This window comes from Abramis brama (assembly GCF_963993115.1).
Source record: "Abramis brama genome assembly, chromosome: 1".
In the NCBI taxonomy this organism is placed as follows: domain Eukaryota; kingdom Metazoa; phylum Chordata; class Actinopteri; order Cypriniformes; family Leuciscidae; genus Abramis; species Abramis brama.
In genome coordinates this window covers 37,733,808-37,751,064 of record NC_139963.1, presented here as the reverse complement: position 1 = coordinate 37,751,064, position 17,257 = coordinate 37,733,808, and the positions used below count along the sequence as shown (strand labels likewise).

The window sequence follows — 17,257 nt, the reverse complement described above, 5'->3', positions numbered from 1 at the left end:
GAAATCATCGAACGTTAACAGGCTACGTCACATCTGGAATAGTCGTTATTATTTTATAATTTTTTCACTTCAACCTTTAGAGACAAAAAGACAATAATAATTTAAAAAAAAAATATTCAAAGAGGGAATACATTAGAATAGAATTAAATACATGAAAATCGAAGATTACAGAATAACACCATAGAGGAGTCTTACATTTGCATTATTCGACATCAATCTTTCTTTAAAAAAATAAAAAAAAGAATAAAAAAGAATATATATTTCTTTATTCTTTATTCTTATATATATATATATATATATATATATATATATATATATATATATATATATATATATATATATATATATATATATATATATATAAAAGCTTGGAATGGTAATTAAATAATAATAAAAAACGACCATCCCGCTAGTGCAATGCGCTTTGCTCTCTTTTTTATCGCCTTTTATCTTATCATATATTTTAGTAATCATCATAAATTCGGTATCATTCGAAAGCTTACGAACTCAAAATTCACCCGTTTTGAAATTGGACTTTGCGTTACTATGGAAATAGTACTCTAGTCTAAATTAATTTAGCGGGCTCCTCCCCTTGTGGGCGGTGTCAGGTTTCATATTACAAAATTTATTTGAACTAGCCTACTTTAATTTAACAGAAATGTATTAATTTGCTAGAGGAGAATTCATTAAAAATTGACACACGATGGCTATTTTTGGTACAGCGCCTAAACAAAATCTCCTAGGAACTTAAATTTTTGTGTTATCATCTTCAAATTTGAGAGTTAAAAAATAGATTTTTTTTGTAAAATATATATTTTAGCCTGTATAAAATTAAACAAATATTTAGTACAGTACATTATGTACAGTACATTTATACTTCCATAACTTTTTCATACTTTAATTTTTTTAAGTGATTTCACTCCAGCAATAATCTGCTGCGGTCTATATTGGTGCATTTTTACGTCTATTCTCAAAAAGGAGAGTGACAGTTAAGGGGTCAATGTGAAAAAGGTAAACATATTCGAAAACAATAATAATTGTTAAATAAATAAAAATAATAAAAAAAGCCTAATTGTTTCTTCAAAATGATGACAAAAGGAAAAATTGGGTGAAATACTGTCATTAACATTTGAAAGTTTATAGTTTACTGGATAACAGTTATGAATAATTTACAACAACAAAACAATTAACAACTTTGTTTGGTCAGAAGAAACTGTTTGTCGAATATGCCAGAACTGTCACTGAATTTATGATTCCAAAAAAACCCGCTCCAAACACTAGGGGCCAGTTGCATAAACTAGCCACTGTGTTAAGACTGTGTCTTAGGAACTAGTTTGATCAACTAGCAGTTATATTACTTGTACGTTTATATATATAAATATATATATAATTTGTATACAGTCGCTTTTAAGACTAGTCTAAGCAGTTTATGCAACCGGCCACAGATTTTAAAATCGCAAAGTCACTACGGGAAGCTGCAGAGCTCATTCACTGACAGCACGCTCTTTCCCAGAAGCCTTTCCTCATATTGTACACAATCATCATGGCGGCGCAGGATGGTAGGTAGCATGAAAATGTACTTAAATGCCATTTCCCCTGTCTTTGCGGTGTTGTTTATAAGCGTATAACATCAGTTACAGTCATTTGGAACTTGTATTACACTGAATGGTTGTTGCTTTAACTTGTCAGGGTTAAATAATAGCTAGATATTCTGTGATTAGCCCAAACAGCCATCTCGAAAACTTCGGCTGTGTCACAAAATCTAGCCAACTATCTACCTAGATGGCATTCTGGGGGAGAGAATTGAGCGCGCTTGAAACGTTTCTAGAACGTTCGATCATGGGAATCACGGGAGCGTTTGCAACGTTTAAACAAAGGTTTCAATCGAGCCCATTTCAACTGGGCACCAAAGACGATGTCTATATAGGCAGCTCACTGACTTTTGAGACACAGTCTTGATATGAGCTTGCGAATATTAGCACAGCGGGCTGGCTAAGTTACCGATGAGTCAGTTGTGTACGATTACAACACACAGCCTCTATTAGCTCCGCCATGTAACGGTTATTGGTCTTAGTTCAACAGTTGGGTTCAAATAACGAGGGGGGAATTTACTAGATGTTTCTCCGACTTTGGACTGGAGTCTGGATAGTCAGTTAGCTTTAAAAACTATCTATACTACAGATAATTTATAAGTAATACATCTAAACTGGCATCTGTGGCAGAGGGTAGGAATCTAGCATAAATTAATCCAGCTAGCTGCTAATAATTGTGAGATTTGGATAATTACCTAGGTTTCACATTAGTGTTATAAATATGAGCTGTTTTATGTATGTCCCAGGAGCATTTGTTTGTTTTATTTTTATACTTTTTGAATTGTCATTGTCAATAACTTGTCATGGTCATATCAGTAATCTACTGTTAAACAGTAATTTCCTGATCAATGTGAATAAAAAACAACTTTTGATTGAAAACCTCTCATCTGTAACTGTTCCCACAGGAAGTGAGGTAGAAGGAATGGAGGCTGAGGTCACGCAGAAGGTACCAGAAGTGTTGTGTGAAGCTGCGGGACATGGAGATGCAGCAGGGACTGAACAAGCATCTCTTACCGATGGTGAAAGCACATCAACTCAGACCGCTGCTGTGAGCAATGGAGAGGAAAGTGATGAGGGGAAAGAGATGGTGGAAGTGAAAATCATTTGGAACAAAAACAAATATGATCTTAAAATTCCTTTAGACGGCACCGGTGCTAAGCTGAAAGAGAAGATTCACACTCTCACTGGTAATGTAACTCTCTTGTCATGAAAGTTGTGGGTTTTACAGCATATATATTTTAAAGTCGGCATGAAACAGAAGTTGCCACAGTCTTTTCTTACTTATTGTGAGGTATATCTGAGTGAAACCGAACGGCTTCTCGAATGGGAAAAAAATGAAGGGCGGGACTTGATTGTGTCCATGGGGAATTGATTGGATGGTTGTGGTTTGCTGTTGGTTGATCTCATGTGAGTGACAGGTTGCTCACGCCAGTAATCACATCATCAGAGAAGAGAAGAGAAGAGAAGAGATGTCGCTGCATGAGGCAGGGAAAGTTTTGATTAAAGATTATGAGGGCACGTGAATTAAAAAAAAAAAAAAAAGATGTGCAAGCATAAATCATTTATAATAACTTAAATATGCGCAACTACTAATGAAACATTTGGACAGAGTTTACTGTATTTATCATTTCAAATTTAATTTAAACTTATAATTTGATGTAAAGATTATGATCAACTGCTTGAAATCAGTTTAAAAGAACAATTATAAAATGTGACTCCCATCTCCATGAAATTCTTCCAATATGGAAGAGCAGCCTACAAGTTTCCAGCATACATGCACAGAATGATCCAAATCTCTATTTTGTTTTTAAATGTGGAAAATAGATAATAACACGTTAATAAAATGCTTCATGGTAAGAAATTGACTTTATTATGTTATATTATGGAACCAACATAGTATACCAGGATCCGATTTTGAAATTAAATACCTAATACAATTTTTTTATTATTATTTTTTTTTTGTATCATCATAAGGTCTTCCACCTGCTATGCAGAAAGTGATGTACAAAGGACTGCTACCAGAGGACAAGACGCTTAGAGAAATCAAAGTTACAAATGGTGCAAAGATTATGGTGGTTGGATCTACAATAAATGATGTACTAGCTGTAAATACACCAAAAGAAGTTATTCAGCAAGAGGTTAAAGCTGAGGAAAACAAAAAGGAGCCATTGTGCAGGCAAAAGGTGGGAAACTTGTTTGCATAATATGAAGTTCAGAAGTTAAATTACAATAGTATATTACTTGGAATGCTTATCATTATATTGATGTACTTGTAGTTTATAAATGTACTTGTGGATACTTTTTTCTCAGCAACATAGAAAAGTTTTGGACAAAGGAAAACCAGACGATGTCATGCCATCAATAAAAGGAACTAAGGTAAGCACAACCTGTGAAACATAAAATATAGTTAGACTGCACAAGATTACTGCACACATGCCATACTAAATTAGTTATATGTCTAAACCTTAAGAACATTGTAATGCAATACATTTTAATCTGCTGTATGTGCTCACAAACTTAATCTCCACTTGTGGTCTCAGACTTTTGGACCCCACTATATGTGATATTTCATATGCCATTTATATGGGATTGGACAATAAAACTGAAACACCAGATTTTCAGACCACAATAATGCATTAGTATGGTGTAGTAGGACCTCCTTCTGACCTCCAGTACATCATCAGTTCATCTGGGGAATGACAGATACAAGTCCTGCACAGTGGCCAGAAAGATTTTGAGCCATTCCTCTTCCAGAACAGCGGCCAGGTCACTATTTGACGCTGGCGGATGAAAACGTTTTCTGACTTGCTCCTCCAAAATATTTAGATCTGGTGACTGTGCAGGCCATGGGAGATGTTCAACTTCACTTTCATGTTCATCAAACCATTCTGTCACAAGTCTTGCTGTGTGAATTGGTGCATTAACATGCTGATACACGGCACCCCCTTCAGGGTACAATGTTTGAACCATTTGGTGCACATGGTCCTCCAGAATGGTTTGGTAGTGCTTGACAGTGGTTTTAGACCCATGGTCCACCCCCGTGCAACAGTCCGGCTGTTAAGCCTCTTTGGGGCTACTCTACACCGTAACGCCCATGGATGTGGGAGAGACAGTGAAGGTGGACTCAGGGTTCACATTGTCCACAGCCCAAGATTTGCACTGTTGGCACTAATTAAACTGGCATTTGGCATTGGCGCAAGTGACCAAAGGTTTGGCTATTGCAGCCCGACTGTGAACATTGACTCTGTGGAGCTTCCCGATGAACAGTTTTGGAGCAAACAGGAGAGTCGGGTTGCACATTTGCATCCTGTTGGACGTGGTTCATCCTGCGTGGTGGTATGCCGACATTACCCTGGATACCAAAGCTCATGATGCATATATAGGCATAAAATTCATTGTTCAACCCCTGTATGTGTTCCAATATAATGTATGTCAGTTTAGTGATCACGTCCGCATCTGTAAAGCTATTTTTAAGGACACAGAATAAGTTTCTTGTGCATGCTAATGACATCAGTGTGTTCTCTTATTTGTCAAACAGGAGCGTCTGCCAACAGTGCCTTTATCGGGAATGTACAACAAATCTGGCGGAAAAGTACGACTCACTTTCAAACTGGAACAGGATCAGTTGTGGATCGGAACAAAAGGTGATTTTATCTTTTGATTAAAATGTATTTGTGATGCTTGCTTTATGCTGATCATGATGATTTCTGGCCTGCAGAAAGAACAGAAAAAATCCCGATGGGTTCCATCAAAAATGTTGTGACTGAGCCAATAGAGGGTCACGAGGACTATCACATGATGGTATGTGTTTATCACAACATGTCCAACAAACTATGCATTATATCACTATATCGGTCCAGAATTTTGGTTAAAAAAAATGTTACTTTATAATACTAGTGATAATTGAATGAATTTTACATATACAGTGCCTTGCGAAAGTATTCACACCCCTTCATTTTTTTTGTTCACATTTTGTTATGTTGCTGCATTGTTAAACTACTTTAAGTTACTTTTTTATTTTTTTTTCACATCAGTCTACTCTACACTCCATACACCATAATGACAAAGCAAAAAACTGTTTTGTCACAACTTAACAACTTTGTTTTAATAAAAACAAAAAGAAAAATAATTACATTGCGTAAATATTCTTACCCTTTTCTGGGACACTTGAAAGGAGTATTCCACTTTCGCTTGTAGATGAATGGGTATGATTTGGAAAGCCACACACCTCTCAATAGAAGGTCTAACAGCTCAAAATGTATATAAAGAGTGGTGACCAAGAAGCTGATGGTCACTCTGGTTAAGCATGATCATGATCATATGTGGAGATGGGAGAAATTTTCAGAAGGACGAACATCACTCCACTTATCTAAGCTTTATGGCAGAGTGGCCAGACTCACGCCTCTCCTCAGTGAAGACGCATGAAAACCCACTTGGAATTTGCAAAAAAGCACCTAAAGGACTCTCAGACTTGAGAGACAAGATTCTCTGGTCTGATGAACCTCAGTTCCAAGCATCATGTATGGAGGAAACCAGGCACTGCTCATCACTTTCACAATACCATCCCTACAATAAAGTGTGACAAACGCAGCATCGCAGCACCCAAAAAGACTCAAGGCAGTAAAGGTGCTTCAACGAAGTACTGAGTTAAGGGTACAAATACTTATGCAATGTACTTATTTCAGTTTTTCGTTTTTAATAAATGTACAAAGTTATCACAACATTTTTTTGCTTGTCATTATAGTGTAGTGTAGTGTAGATTGATGTAAAAAAAAAAAAAAGGGGGCGTGAATACTTTCGCAAGGCACTATATATATATATTTATATATAAACATTTATTTTATGTTTTTTCACCATAGGCATTTCAGCTGGGTCCAACAGAAGCCTCACAATATTGGGTCTACTGGGTGCCTGCACAGTTTGTTGATGCAATCAAAGACACAGTTCTCGGAAAATGGCAGTATTTTTAACGTGCCTCTATAGACACTGAAGAATTGGGATTCAGAGCAAAAGATTGAAAACAAGATTAACTGGAGCCAACACAATAATCTGAAGAACTGATTTTTCTGAAGTATATCCAGAGCAAACCGAAGGATTGCTGTTGGACAAAATATTTTGGGGGTTTTAAGTGCACTAAGTGTCAGCATCCCGTTTTTCAAACTGTTTCATCACTCGTTTTTTTTTTGTTTGTTTTTTTAGAGCAATCTCAAGCATAAACAGAAAATTGTACAGAACTTGCATATACATTTCTCGTAGTTATTCTGAAAGAAATAAAAAATTATTTAAGGAAAATGATCAATGCAGTAGAAAGATTTTATCTAGTGTATTCCTCGGTTTACCGTATAACTCGAGCAAACTTGCCAAAGTCGACATTTCACAAAGTTGTTGATTTTACAATCAGCTTTTATCATCGCACAGATTATAGTTTACATGTAAAACAGCAATGGTGTAATGCTCAAAAATGTAATTCATCCAGGTTAAAAGAATATTGTTTCATTACATGTGGTTCAAAAAATCCTTCATTTTCCTCAAGACTTGTATTAACACATGGAGATCTCATTTTATATTGAAAGCAGGAACCTTGTTGCAGATTTACAACCCTAAAGCCAAGAGTACATATGCTCCGCCTCTGTGCTTTCGACACAATAATAATCCTTTGAAGAAGGCAATATCTTTTTAATATTTCAAATCAGATGTAACATTAGGGAGAACAGTGTTGATATGCCCTTAATACACAATCGTATAACCAAGTTGCTAATGAGTGACTATTTTGATCATGCATGTTGTTGTTGTTTTTTCAAACGGTGCTAACCAAATACAAACATTTTTATTTCAATAAAGCCCAAAGGAAGGAATAATTTCAGTGAACTCTGAATACTGACATTTTATTTAAACAAATCTAAACTCAATGTGTCGGCTCACAGTTAACATTCCTCCTAAATCACACATTTTAGCATATACGTATTTAGTTCAAGCTAGGAAGCTACATAATTTAAAGTAACCAATTATGTTTCATATTTAGAAAGAATACAGCTGCCTGTAGTTGAGCATTTTGGTATGTGAATGGGTAACTGAGGGGTAAAGTGTGCCAGTCTCAACTAATAGTGATGAATGGGAATATGAGTACTGTTACAAAATGTGAAAAATAGTTTCACTGTATTCAATTTTTTTATATATATATATATATATATATTAAACCATTACACTGCTGGTTAGCAAATATATGAAGTAAAAGAAGACTTTGGAATGGGATTCTGCTTTAATAAGTACTTTAATCTCTTTCATGTTCCTATATTTATTTGAAATGCAAAAATGTCATGTTCTCCCTTTTTTCAAGTCATATTTCTATAACCCCATATTATAGACAAGCCTTCTAATTTCAGATGATAACAGACGTCTAGAAATATAATTAGGCATATTAGTTTTACTTCAATACGTTATTTCTCCTTCACAGCTCACTTTGTTGTGGCAATTTTTGTTTTGCCTCAAATCTTAAAAGCTCTCATTTTATTGAGAGGTCCTAATTAAACGCATTTCTCAGATGTATTATTCTAATTGCTATTAAATAAATTGAATATGCATTTTGCTACTTGGTTTTAGAAGTCCTATTGCTTTTCAAAAGTCTGCTGTCGTCATGCATCACAGGTGTAGATCTTCGTTTATGAAAAAGAAACAAACTTAAATATGCTTTTGGTATGTAGCAGTTGTATAATAACTGAATTATTGATTTTTAACCTTACTTAATCTATTAACCTAAAACCTGAGCTTCAAACAAGCATAATGAGGAGTGTTGGGGCTTACGCATTACAAGTAACATGAGTTACGTAATCAGATTACTTTTTTCAAGTAATGAGTAAACTAGCATGTTACTTTTAAAATTCAAACATACTGTAAGGCCCGCCCCATCGTCCCAACGACGGTTTCCTATAGAGTGGGTGAAGGTTTCTTCCACGTTCGGTCTTTTCAGCGTGGCAAAGTAGTTTAATTCCAATTTACTTTTATTTCACTCCTTTTTATCATGACCTTAAATTTAGGTTAGAATGCCAATTCATTATTGATAATTTATGTGATCATTTATCTAGACATCTGATTATTCTATTTAACACGTTACTCTGTTGTAACGTGTATTGTTCTCGTTAATTTGGGTGCCAAAGTCGCACAGGGTCCTCGCACCGGCCGTTCATTTTTATTTTTAACAATGGCAATTTGCATTAATCAAGGTCAGATCTGGTTGGTTTACACCTTTTGGGGACAGAAGGTAATTTGCATGAAAGACCAATTGGCAGATGATCTGCCCTCCAAAGAAAGCAAAATATCTCTAACCCATAAAAAACCCTCATTACCTTTTGGTTTACTTCTGTGGGAATGAGACCTTTGCACCAGTCGCACTGAGACATTCTGCAAGAGAGAGTTCAAATGTTAACTTCCAGAAACGTCCTTTGTCTTCTCTGTGAGTAGTCGTTCCTTAACCAGACGGCCTGGCATTTTCCAGTTTCTCCAGTCTTACAATATAATAACAAAATATCTGAGTTGCTTCTTTAAATAAGTAACGCAAGTTACTTTGTTTTCCCATTTATTGACTGACACCTCTCCTGCCCCCATGTTGAGAGAAATCGTGAGTATTGCTGCCTTCACGTGCTATCAGAATTATCGTAAATACTAGTTTCCTAGTTAACAAATTGGTCAAAACTAGTCAAAAATGGTCAAAGTCAAAATTTGAATGTGATGAGCTCGTAATCACGACTTCAGAAGTGGGAAGTAGGAAATGTTAAATATTGATGATTATGAGCCTTTGGTTCGCTCTTGATCCAGATTGATTGTGTGCAATTTGAACAAGTTCGGCCAGTGTCTTCTCTACTGCTGTTAAAGGTGCTCTAGGTAACTTTTTAACCTTAACTGAACAGCTTTGGAGTCAGTGGAATGGTTATATTACTTATTTCGAGTTGAATGGTGGTGGTTTCGCACCCCCCTGGTGCCCGAGAGCGGAAAAAACTCACTTGCAACTTTGGGCCGGCGGGTCGGCGTCAGGAAGTATCGCGTGATATCAGGTCTCGCGATGTAACGAATTGCTTGACGGCATTGCACACGTACACGCCCCCATTCAAGCACCGGCTAGCTATAAGCAAAGGGTAACAATAGAGTTATGGCTGAGGCTGTAAAAAAGATGCAGAAAGCTAGGAAATCTTTGTCGGAGGACCAATGAAAGAAGAAACGGGAGACTGACCGAGCAAGTCAGACTCGAGTAAATATCGGACCGGCTTTTTCAGAATGGGGAGAACTGAGAGAAACAGAAGCCTGCCAAACGGATGCTGATCCTGCTGTTGCACTTGTAAGTATCTTTGGAATAAACTGTGTTTAATATTTAAATTTCAAGTAATTGCGACCTCAGGATGTTTGCTTTTGTCTGTAAAGTTCCTCTGTCGGTTTTATTTGTGTAACTTGCACTTTTATTTTATGTCACTAAGTCAACGCGTCTGATAATAGGCAATAAACATGTTGCACATATCATGATCGAGCTAGAAAAAACGTTCTGATGTTTTCTTAGACAAGGAAACCGTCATTCTACCAGATTAACTTATAGACCTTACTAATATAACTTTAGACAAATATTAGCCTCCGATATATATATATATATATAATTTATGCTCATGCCAATTCTCCCAAAAACAAACAAACACCAAAGCAGTAGTTCGCCTTGTTCATATCGTTCGTTCCCGGTAAAAATAATAGTATGCATGACAACACAATAAAACAATTAAATAAAAAAATCGCCATCAGTTGGAAAGAAAATATTGCTTTACTTGCCTTGGTAGACCTAACTGGTTTTGAAATAGCCGGTTCCTCTGATCAGCTGGGTTGACAGCTGATCAGCTGGGTTGCTCGTGGCGAGGGGGGGAGGGACAACAGTTCGTTTTTATGACAGTGTTTGAAAGCATTTACTACCAGACACTAGGGGGAGCTACGTAGAGAAAAAACACTCAGACTTGCCTGGTGTCCCTTTAAGATTGTGTCAATCCATCAACTTGCTGGTCTTTTCCTTCGTCTTGATTTATCAGTCTTTCTAATCACGATGTCCTTCTCCAGTAATTGTTCCATCTTAATCGTGTGACCAAAGTAGGCATGGCATAATTTGATAATCTGTGATTGTAGTGATGTATAGCTGATTTTTTTTTTTTTTTTTTTTTTATTCTCGCTGTCCATGGAATTGACAGGATTCTTCTCCAGCACGTCTTCTGTCTCTTTTCTTTACTGTGCAGCTCTCACATCCATAAAAAACACAGAAAAAATCTGTCTGTTTGTGAATCATATTTTCATTTTTAGGGATATGTCTTTAGACTTGAACATCATCTGACTTTATTGTAGACTTTCTACATAGCCATTGAATACTTTCCCATAGTGATTCTTCTTTTAATTTCTTGAGTTGTTGTTGCATCCGAATTGACAGTAGATTAAAGTCTTTGACCACTTGTATTTCATCACCATCCAGTTCAAATATATCGTGGTCATATTTGTCCATCGTCAGTATTTTGGTTTTCTTCACATTAAGCACGAGTCCTTTATTCTGGCTTTCCATTTTGACGTTCCTTAGTAGAGAACTAAATTAAATAATGCAAATATACTTTATGCATTTAATCTCACTTTATTAATCAATGTCTTTGCTGCTGACCTTCAATGATCCAATTCAACCACACTAATAAGCAAAAATTACTTTAGATATACATCACATTTGTTTACTGAAGTAAAGGGGGTCGCGTATGGAATTACTTTTGTGCCAATGATAATGAACATAACTTTTCAAGAAACTAATGAAAATATAAATTAAAACTGAATAAAATATCTTTGAAACTGAAAAAGAATAAATCGCAGGCAAATTTTTTGACTTTGTTTTTAATACACTGCATGTTTTGCTAACTATTTCTCATATTTCAATCACTGATCTGAACTTACAAATGCGCTTGCAGAGTTTTCATTTACGCTTCTGGAGTTTTTGTTTACGCTTCTGAAGTTTTCATTTACGCTCCCTGTTCTGACACATTTCTCTCGTGGGGGTGGGGCTAGTAGCAGTGTGTTCTCATTGGCTACTGAGTTTTTTTATTGACAGCTTCTTGACCTGGAAGTGAAGACGTCAGTGGTGTGTTTATGTGTGGATTTGAGCATCTGTAAGTGCAGCTTTCTATTTCATTTTAGTGATATTGTTATGTTTGTTTTTTAATTTTATCTGTATTTACCTGCTACTACTACTTTGTCGACAGAAGCTTTTAGGAGCACAAGAGATCTATTCAGTCTATGCAGGTGTAATTGTACATTAAAGTACTGTATATAATACTTAAAATATTGTATAGTGTCCAATGTTTTCGGAGAATATTTGTTTATTCCTGATGATTATTTCGTTAGGCTCTGATTAGGTTGAGCCGTTACAATTTAAAGAGAATACTAGCAAACGTGTGTGATATATTCAGCCGTCAAGAAAGTTTCACTTCAACCAGGTAATCAAGGTTGGCAACCATGGCCATCACACTACTCATTGTTAGCATGATATACATTTACACCATCAAAATTAATGATCACTTAAATAAGAGGAATTTAAACAATATGAAAATTACAATCGTGGCCTGCTGTCAGATACAGACCTCAAAGGGCATTTCATTACATACGTCACACAAAGAATGTTCTTGTTGCCATTTTTTTTAATTGATAATTATATTTAGTTATTTCATTTAATTAATACTATCTTCTAACATTTAAAATTGTAAATATATTTTAACAATCATCAACCGTTTCAATTGTGACTTATACAACCAGTTAAATGAATGTAATTGAAAATATAAATTCAAATAAATTGACATCCTTTATTGTCACTAAAGCATATACACAAGTATCAGAGTGAAGGTCTTGGATGCAATTATGTTGTGACAGGAAAGACCAGAATCCACAAAACATTAACTGCATAATATACATGTAATGCACAGTATTCTCATGATATACATTACTATACAAAATGCACACTTACAAATATAGAATACATTTAAAAAATGTATATACATTTTAAATGTTGCAATGTCGACCGATAGTGGATTTTACCGATAACGATAGCTAGGTTGGGCCATACTTGCCGATAACCGATTAATCAACCGATAGTTTTTAAAATTGATACTGGATAAAAACAAATTGCACCTTGATCATTCATGTTAGTTTGATAGTGCATTAACTATGGTTAACAAATAAAAACCTTAATTTAAAAATGTATTAGTACATGTTAATTAACAAACAAACAATGAACAATCCTTATACAGCAGTTATTAACCTTAGTTAATGTTACATATGGAATTTTATTGTAAGTGTTATCACTTCATATAAATCCAATGCTTAAAGATGGCCAACTTTAAATATCTACAACGCCAGAGCATTAAAATGACATAAATATTACATGTATAGTCTCACACTTTTGCTTCTATTTTATAAACACTTGATGATTATCTAATCAAAATAACAAAATATGTATTAAAGTGATGATGAAAAAATAACCGAAATCGAATGCTTTTCTGATTTGTTTATGTTTCTGTCAGCTGTATATGAACATATCAGTTTGCTATCTTACATCTCTAGCTTTAAAAATGCAACTTTTCTGCATATTTAATGCATAAAAGTGACCATCTGGATATAAACTAATGCAAATAGATGGTAACAATTGTGGCATTAAACATTCAGGGGCCAGTTGCATAAACATAGCCATTATGTTAAAGGAACACTCCACCGTTTTTTGAAATAGGGCTTATTCATATTCTTTCATACATTTAGATAGGTGGGTAAATGCATTTTTGTCTCAGTGCATGCATTGTTTTAGTTTGACAGGGTCGGTGCTAGCTTAGCTTAGCACAATGAATGAATCCTTTGTTGCCAGCTAGCATGTCCTGAGTAAAAGTGATAAAAAAAAAAAAAAACCACGTAATTACTTCTTGTGGCCTGCGTATTCACAACGAGTACAAATAGCGATGCAGATTAACACTAGGCGATTTCTTAGGCAGATATTGACTTATTATAGGGAAGCACAGGCGAAGCACGGCTTCTTAGGCGAAGCACTGCTACTTGGGCGCAGACATATCACGCAACACATGAAATCCCACGACTTCTGTCAACATACCGGTGTGCAAGGAGTCAAAACACAGAAGAACAACACGCGTGATCTGCACCGAGTGTCTTCGCTTTTGGATTGTTTTTTTTTGAGAAGTTACAGCTACAGTTACAGCAAACATGGTAATTATCTGCGTAGCAAAAGGTTGTGAGAACAAGCAAAGGACATACACGAATGTAATGTTTCACAGAATTCCATCGAATGTGGAACTGAGAAATAAATGGCTAAGTTAGCTGCTCTGGAGATCTGTACTTCAACACCTCTCTACAAAATCAAACAGTATCGTGTTTGGGAAGAGCATTTTGCACCAGAGGACTAAGTTACTTTGAAAAAATGGAATATGGGCCCAGAAAGACGGTACTACGTCTGAAACATACGGCTGTCCCCATCCCATCTATTTTCAAAGCACAGGCAGAACAAAGTGCACATGTAAGTTGTCTTTTATTACTCTTCCTTATGTTAATCTGTGTCTTTATTCAGTTGTAAGATAGATGCTGAGAAGCTGTATATAGACTACGGTTCAAATAACGTTAGCCTCCTCTAGTATAACCTCATGTTGAATTCAACCTGTTTAGCATGAACAACCAAACTAAAATAAAAATCGCTGTTATCGTTACCTGTAAAATGAAATGACTGAGGGCTAAGTTAGCTATATTTCTCTCACCGAGTTAGGCTCAGGAGTTTTAGTATAACTACTATGAGGAGAAGGCCACAAGCAGTTTACTATACAGGTGTCATGTTTAAAATAATCACTTACTCTGTGGACAGCTGTCCATTTGGTCCATTCGGCGTGGGGCGTTTTTTCCAGTTCACTTTATCACACCGGAAAAAAAAATCGAGTATTGCCGGATGGATCAGCGCCGTGAAATCCTCGGTAGCTGTGACACAACTGCGGGGCACGCTCATCTTGATCTGACACGTTGAGCCTGGTTATCGATGGCAGTAACTTGTCCCACTCGCTACAGCACAGACACTCTATTTCAGTCGGCATATTCCCCCACATTCACACCACCAGTTCGTGTTGGCTCTCATCCTCACGTCCTCGGCTGTTGAGCGATCGCAACCTCCGCCTGTCGTTCTATTTCCACTCATTTTCTGTAAACTCTTGTATATAGGTATGGTTCTGGCTCACACAAAATCAGCCATGTTCATCGCCATTCATGTACTGTAGGGAAAATAGCCAGGCAGCTACTATTCACACCGGTATGTTGACGGAAGTCGTGGGATTTCATGTGTTGCGTGATATGTCTGCGCCCAAGTAGCTGTGCTTCACCTGTGCTTCCCCATAATATAGTCCCAAGTCAATATCTGCCTAGGAAATCGCCTAGTGTTAATCTGCATCGCTATTTGTACTCGTTGTGAATACGCAGGCCACAAGAAGTAATTACGTGGGGGGTTTTTAATTTTTTTTATCACTTTTACTCAGGACATGCTAGCTGGCAACAAAGGATTCCATTCATTGTGCTAAGCTAAGCTAGCGCCGACCCTGTCAAACTAAAACAATGCATGCACTGAGACAAAAATGCATTTACCCACCTATCTAAATGTATGAAAGAATGTGAATAAGCCCTATTTCAAAAAACGGTGGAGTGTTCCTTTAAGACTGTGTCTTAAGAACTAGTATGATCAACAAGAAGTTAGTTAGGGGTAATCATTACGTTAGTTAGTTAGTCTTACTGTTCGGTGTCAAATTAGACCAATCTACGTTTTTCTGTTACTGACTTTAAAAAGTTATTAACAATTTTAAAGAATAAAATTGGATGACTAACTTGTAAGACTAGTCTTAACAGTTTATGCAACTGGCCACAGGTCGGACTTACGTTTATTTTTGTCAGTGTTTTAACCGCTTGAGGTACTACTAATGTTAGCGTCCTCTCAGCCTCGAAGGCAAACAAACATACTGTTGTGCTGTTCTTTCTCTACTAATGCAGCATTTAGTCAACCAATTAATCGCTTTATAATGATATGACAAAATGTACTGTATACATACATACCTTTTAGCTGTCGGTGGTTTAAACGCACATCTGAGCCCTCTCCACGCAGCTTGTGCTCTCAGTGCAGCACGCAGCATCACTTGTCGAAATAAACAACACGAGGCATCAGTGATAGTTTTTATTACACCTCTAGAGGCCGCTCTTGTACTGCATGATGCCAGCAGACCCTTCTCAGCTCTCTCTTACTGTTTAATGAATGACAGCGCGCGCTTCTCGAGTAGTATGAAGCTGCAGACTCGGAGCCTGCATCTAGTCCCGCACCCAGAGTCCCGCATTCTCAGACCCCTCGTTTTTCGAGACAGCGCCTCCTATCAATCGCGGATAAACATTTGAAGAACTTAAGCAGAAACGTAAGTATCGTCAATTTTATTTAGCGAATCATACTCATTCGATTTCTTTTTTAATCAAACTACTTTATAGATCGATACACCAACATATGAATAGTCCATTTAATATTTGTATAGATAGTTTGTAACAAAATTTGAGCCGTTAATGTATGTTTTTTCACCTTTTTTCCCCGAAAATATTTTGATAGCTAACGTTAGCCTTTAACCTTGGACTTTTTGTAGACAAGCCATTGTAAAAATTGTATTAAAATTAGTTGACATTAAAGTAGACCAATTAAATACATTAAGTGTGTTAATATCAAAGAATGTCATCATTAATTATTTAATCAGATTTACCCTTTGACCTTTTTTTAATTACCGGACCTTTTCTCCTAAAACTATAAATTGAATTAATTAATGCCGGAGTAATTATTTTACTTTATATAATTTATGTAGACTACTTAAATTAGTTCTTATAAAACGTAAGTATTAAAATTAATCAATATTAATTTAACTGTGATATGAAGTTGTTGCCAGCCATTTACAACTCATACAATTGCCTATCAAATTTACTATGCCTTCACTATGTATTGACCAGTCTATGGTATTAACATGTGAGCTAGAATGTGTCATTTGGCCTTTTGTTTGGGTTCCTTCTTTTAATTTGTATTGACTGAAATGTTTTATATATTTATTTATTTATTTATATGGACAGGCCATCATTCATGGCCTATGTGAGATGCAGGCATTATCCTGGCAGGAGGCTGAGGAGGTGTTCCTCCGTGGCCCTACTTATCACCCTAGGTATGCTTGTAATTTGCATTTGCAAAAAAAAAATATATATATTTATTATTACACAATATTTTTGACAATGGCATTCATCTTTTATTTTAGTGAAGTCGAGGAATTTGACAGAGCGATTACAAAAAGAATGAAAAAAGATGAAACATTCGTCTACCAGAAAGTAATTATTTTACCTTATGCATTTACATTACATTTTACATTTATTCATTTATTCATTTAGCAGACGCTTTTATCCAAAGCGACTTATAAATGAGGAGTTTTTTTTTATGCAATTGAAGATGAAAAGTAAAGTCACTAACACAATTCTTTCTTCCTTTTTTCTTTGCTTTGTCCTGTTTACATCAAGATGATGTTTAGGTGATCGTTAAATAAAGTACAGAATTGTTTATTATTGGTGTTTTGTCTATT

The 17,257-nt window shown here is 35.9% G+C and overlaps 1 protein-coding gene across 2 annotated transcripts; it reads left to right on the top strand.

The window, feature by feature from the left end:
• Positions 1-1,455: 1,455 nt before the first annotated feature.
• Positions 1,456-7,460, top strand: ubfd1 (ubiquitin family domain containing 1). Of its 2 annotated transcripts, none has more exons than XM_084087129.1 (7): positions 1,456-1,559; positions 2,498-2,779; positions 3,567-3,775; positions 3,903-3,968; positions 5,131-5,236; positions 5,311-5,393; positions 6,452-7,460. In XM_084087129.1, exons 1-7 carry the CDS (start codon positions 1,544-1,546, stop codon positions 6,560-6,562), a joined length of 873 nt encoding a protein of 290 aa, XP_083943255.1. In that variant the 5' UTR covers positions 1,456-1,543; the 3' UTR covers positions 6,563-7,460. The 2 variants fall into 2 exon arrangements, with proteins under 2 accessions (XP_083943255.1, XP_083943256.1); XM_084087130.1 differs by lacking the exon at positions 1,456-1,559 and adding an exon at positions 1,987-2,225.
• Positions 7,461-17,257: the final 9,797 nt, after the last annotated feature.